Source organism: Labrus bergylta, chromosome 24 (assembly GCF_963930695.1).
Source record: "Labrus bergylta chromosome 24, fLabBer1.1, whole genome shotgun sequence".
NCBI lineage: Eukaryota > Metazoa > Chordata > Actinopteri > Labriformes > Labridae > Labrus > Labrus bergylta.
The window spans coordinates 610,377-615,376 of NC_089218.1; the positions used below are offsets into that span (position 1 = coordinate 610,377).

The following is a 5,000-nucleotide window of genomic DNA, read 5'->3' on the forward strand; positions in this document are numbered from 1 at the left end:
TTGTTAGAGGGCCAGATTTGGCCCACGTGCCACAGTTTGACTCCCACTGCCCTGTTTCATAATGTTATCATGTTTCTAATGTTGATCTAACTTGTGATGTCACAGTTCACCTCTTTAACAGAAAACATTCCTTTTGATGTAAACATTTGGTTAGTTTCACCTGCGTGGAGCATCAGAGCTGTTGCCATGGTTACCTGCAGGTTGATGTTACCTTGAGCATCCTAAATGATGACCGTGCTTATCCTGATACACATCTGTGATTCATATAGACCCCCAGACAGCCAATCAGAGCACAGTATTTCTGCAAACATAGTATGATAACAATATTACTCACAGACGTACAGTACTGCATCATGAGACCATTTACACACCTTAACACACACACACACACACACACACTCTCACACACACACACACACACACTCACACACACACACACACACAGTTAATAACCAAGCAGGCCTTCCCACAATCCTCCTTGGTAGAGACCCTCCACCCCCAATACACATACACACCCCAATGCCATTGGACAGAGGGGATGCTGACACACACACACACACACACACACACACACACACACACACACACACACACACACACACACACATTCTCTGAGTCAATGGGCGGATGTGGAGGCATCATGGCGACAGCAGCTCCCACTACACAGACACACACGCGTGCATCCACACACACACACACACACACACACACACACACACACACACACACACACACACCCTACCTGCCGTCGCCAGGCCGTCCGGGCCCGCTTCTCCTCCTCCATCCCCAGAATTCATCCTCCCTCCTCCTCCTCCGCTGCTCCTCCGCCTGGCGCTCTCTCCTCCGTTATGTACCGTCGGTCTCTCCGCTCCTCCTTCCAGCCTACCCGTCCATCCCTGCGGCTTTACATCCGATCGGGTCGGTCCGAGACCCGGGGAGGCGGCCGCTGGCTCCGTTGGACGGACGGATGTGTTCCCCTCCTCCCGGTACCGATCCGTCGGTCACTGCTGCATCCTCTCCTCGGCTGAGCCTCGACAGTCCTCCTCCTCCTCCTCCTCCTCCTCCTCCTCCGCTGCTGCTGCTCTTCTTACGTTACCGAGATCCCGCGCGGCATCGCATCACATCACGTCACCGTTACTGCCACCGACACCGTTACTGCCCGCATTTACCGTTTCCGTGAAGTTCCCAGCAGCCCCCGGTGTTCGTCGCTCTCCTCCTGCCGGTCCAGGCAGCGGACGCTCGGTCGCTCGGTGTGTTTGAGCACGCAGGCGCACCGGAGAGAGAGAGGGGCGCTGTGCAGGAGGGCTGCAGCAGCTGCTGCACCGAGGAACACACACACACACACACACACACACACACACACACACACAACCCCGGCCTCTCCCCGTTACTACTGTTACTGTCGGTCCCGTTACAGGTCCCGTTAAATTAACCTATTTTTTTTTCATTATTCTGAAATATTTAAGATTTAATATTTTATTAGTTTTATTAGAATTTATTAGTTTTAACACATTACTTTCATATAATAATAAATAAAATGATGGTTAAAGTTTATTTAAATGACATCACTTCCGTATACACAAATCAAAGTATGAACAGATGAATGAACGTGGGACAAAGATTAGAAATGAGCAGTCAAATAAAACATCAGTATTTATAAAAAATAGACAAATGTAATAAAAAGTATTTTAAATATTTAATGTAGACCTATCTAACAAACAAACAGCACAAGACAACAACACAAACAAATTAAACAGATTGGGCTTTTTAATCCATGTCAGACTTTACCTTCAATTAAAATATGATTTCATGTTTATATGTGAGTAATGGATACTCAGAGATATTATTATTATTATTGTTTATTTAATTTTAAGAATATAAAGAGGGGAGGAAATACATGTTTATTTATGTCACCAATAAAATATGAACAGACTTCTGAAGCTACAGCGCCACCCAGAGGACAAGTGATCACACAGCAGGCTGCCTCCTGTACAAACTGAAGAGGTGATAAAGGGCTTTAAAACACCTTTTTAATGATATTAACAAATATAAAGTAAATCCAATATTTTATTTAGAAGTGCCTCATTACAGTGTGGGCTTCAAACTCTTTTATTTTTATTTAAAAAATCAACAATATGTTTAGCTTTGGCATCAAATCCTGTTTTTATGCCATTACATGTCAGTAAAGTTATTCTGATGAGAATCAGTGACGTAGGAAGAGAGAGAGATGTGTGGATATTCAGCTCCGTTTTGGTGCAGAGGGAGAGGGACGCGCCGTCGCAGCGTAATGACGTCATGTTGCCGTAGAAACGGCTGAGCGTCGACTTCCCCCTGATTGCTAAAAGCTAACCGAACGAGCTAGTAAATGTCACTTTTTGTAGTTTTTTTAGAGTTTTTAATTTGACTTTTACGCGTTAACGAGTCATCATGACGGTTAAGTAGCCGGTTAGCTTTATTTTCACACAGCTGTCTTGGAGCTAACTGTGTTTCCTCGGAGTGTACATGCTAACGTTAGCGCTAACAGGTGTTACACAGACATTTGTGACCCGTTAGAATCGGTGACGCCAGAGGAAAGAGACTCTCATCGACAGGTGAGGTGAGACTCTCATCGACAGGTGAGGTGAGACTCTCATCGACAGGTGAGGTGAGACTCTCATCGACAGGTGAGGTGAGACTCTCATCGACAGGTGAGGTGAGACTCTCATCGACAGGTGAGGTGACACTCTCATCGACAGGTGAGGTGAGACTCTCATCGACAGGTGAGGTGACACTGTTCTGCACCTTCTAGTGACTTCTTCTTGTATTAACTGTAAATGAACAGTTTGTAAGTTGATTTTAAATATCTCAGATTGAGGTAACAGTTCCTAAAGGTGAGTAAGTGACCCGGATGTGCTGTGATAAAATAACCCTTGTGTTTGTGTTACAGAGAGGATGGAGCAGGAGGAGGTGCAGCAGGAGGAGCAGGTGGAGCAGGTGGAGGTGCAGCAGGAGGAGCAGGAGGAGGTGGAGGAGCAGGAGGAGGTGCAGCAGGAGGAGCAGGAGGAGGTGGAGGAGCAGGAGCAGGAGGAGCAGGAGGAGCAGGAGGAGGTGGAGCAGGAGCAGGTGGAGGAGGTGGAGCAGGAGGAGGTGGAGCAGGAGGAGGTGCAGCAGGTGGAGCAGGAGGAGGTGCAGCAGGAGGAGGTGCAGCAGGTGGAGGTGTTGGAGCTGAAGAGTGAGCTGGAGGATGAAGAGTTGAACGTGGAGCAGAGAGTCATGGTGTTGAACAGCAGACTGAACAGTGAGTCAGTCAAAGACTTTATAACCTGCTGTCCCATTTATAATGGACTCTGAGTATCACAGAGCTGTCTGTCTCTCTGTCTCTCTCTGTCTGTCTCTCTCTCTCTCTCTCTCTCTCTGTCTCTCTGTCTCTCTCTGTCTGTCTCTCTCTCTCTCTCTCTCTCTGTCTCTCTGTCTCTCTCTGTCTGTCTCTCTCTCTCTCTCTCTCTGTCTCTCTCCCTGTCTGTCTCTCTCTGTCTCTCCCTGTCTGTCTCTCTCCCTGTCTGTCTCTCTCCCTGTCTGTCTCTCCCTGTCTGTCTCTGTCTGTCTGTCTCTCCCTGTCTGTCTCTCCCTGTCTGTCTCTCCCTGTCTGTCTCTCTCCCTGTCTGTCTCTCTCCCTGTCTGTCTTTCCCTGTCTGTCTGTCTCTGTCTGTCTGTCTCTCCCTGTCTGTCTCTCCCTGTCTGTCTCTCTCCCTGTCTGTCTCTCTCCCTGTCTGTCTCTCCCTGTCTGTCTCTGTCTGTCTGTCTCTCCCTGTCTGTCTCTCCCTGTCTGTCTCTCCCTGTCTGTCTCTCCCTGTCTGTCTCTCCCTGTCTGTCTCTCCCTGTCTGTCTCTCTCCCTGTCTGTCTCTCTCCCTGTCTGTCTCTCTCCCTGTCTGTCTCTCCCTGTCTGTCTCTCCCTGTCTGTCTCTCTGTCTGTCTCTCCCTGTCTGTCTCTGTCTGTCTGTGTCTCCCTGTCTGTCTCTGTCTGTCTGTCTCTCCCTGTCTGTCTCTGTCTGTCTCTCTCCCTGTCTGTCTCTCTCCCTGTCTCACAGAGCTCTGAGGTTCATCACTGATTTAAAAAGTTTATTTTTGGTCTTTTCTGTCTTTATTAGAGAGAGGACAGTGGACAGACTCAGGTATCAGGGAGAGAGAGAGTGTTAGAGGTCAGATTCAAACCCGCTTTAAGGACCACAGCGTCTGTACAGGGAGCGTGTGTACTAACCGGTACACTCTGTGTGCCCTCATCACTCATTTTAAATCTGTCACTGTTCACTGTTGTTGTTCTCATCCTCCTTCAGTCACAAGACAACAGGAACTTCTAATCTTCTGTTTGTGTGAAGTCAGAACTGATCTGCCTTTACATGGAGCCAATCACAATAAGAGCTGAGACTTAACGAGCTGCTCTCATTGGATGATTTGAAGAGGATTTAATGACTTGGACACATCTGGCTGCAGATGTTCTCATGTTTTCTTAGTTATTTCATATCTTTCCATGGATTCATGTGTGTATGTGTGTGTGTGGCCGCTCGTTGTTTTCTTTAAACTTTGTGTTTGTGTGTGTCAGAGGTTTTGAACATGGCGGCGGTGCAGACCGACAGCAGCGTGTTGACTCGTGTGAAGTCTCAGCTGTATCTGAGCGGCGTTCTGAGTCAATGCGTCCTCGCTCTGAGTCAAGATCCCAGGAAGCTGCGGGGCAGCTGGGGCGCCGTCACCGCGCTGGCTCAGATCACCAGGTACACATGAAAACAGTTATTCATGAAACATTTAGAGTTTAAAGCATGTGTAACACCTGTCTGTCTGCCCGTCCAGTTCCTGTTGTGTGGGGGTGGAACCTGGAAAACGCTCAGAGGCTTTTCATAGGCTGTTCCTGCCCTCAGTCATGGACGGCCTCCTGTCATTGGCCGGTCACCTGATGAGGCGAGCAGAGGTGAGAGACTTCAGTCCTCAACAACTTCCTGTAGAAACTTCATCTTATTATTTTAAT

At 48.1% G+C, this 5,000-nt stretch overlaps 2 protein-coding genes across 9 annotated transcripts in view; one reads left to right on the top strand and one right to left on the bottom strand.

The window, feature by feature from the left end:
• The window catches only part of LOC110004138 (kalirin), a 39,336-nt gene extending 38,460 nt beyond the window's left edge, over nucleotides 1–876 (bottom strand). Inside the window, 1 exon segment of the mRNA XM_065951865.1 lies at nucleotides 743–876. Coding sequence (XP_065807937.1) covers nucleotides 743–797 — 55 coding nt within the window. The 5' untranslated portion in view covers nucleotides 798–876.
• The window catches only part of iqcb1 (IQ motif containing B1), a 28,189-nt gene that overhangs the window by 18,495 nt on the left and 4,694 nt on the right, over nucleotides 1–5,000 (top strand). Inside the window, exons 1-4 of one of the 8 annotated variants that reach the window (XM_065951876.1) lie at nucleotides 1,958–2,759; nucleotides 2,927–3,277; nucleotides 4,581–4,749; nucleotides 4,826–4,943. In XM_065951876.1, coding sequence (XP_065807948.1) covers nucleotides 2,932–3,277; nucleotides 4,581–4,749; nucleotides 4,826–4,943 — 633 coding nt within the window. In that variant the 5' untranslated portion in view covers nucleotides 1,958–2,759; nucleotides 2,927–2,931. Of the gene's footprint in view, nucleotides 1–1,957; nucleotides 3,278–4,580; nucleotides 4,750–4,825; nucleotides 4,944–5,000 lie in introns of those variants that run through there. The other 7 variants (XM_065951877.1, XM_065951880.1, XM_065951879.1 and 4 more) reach the window with 7 other exon arrangements.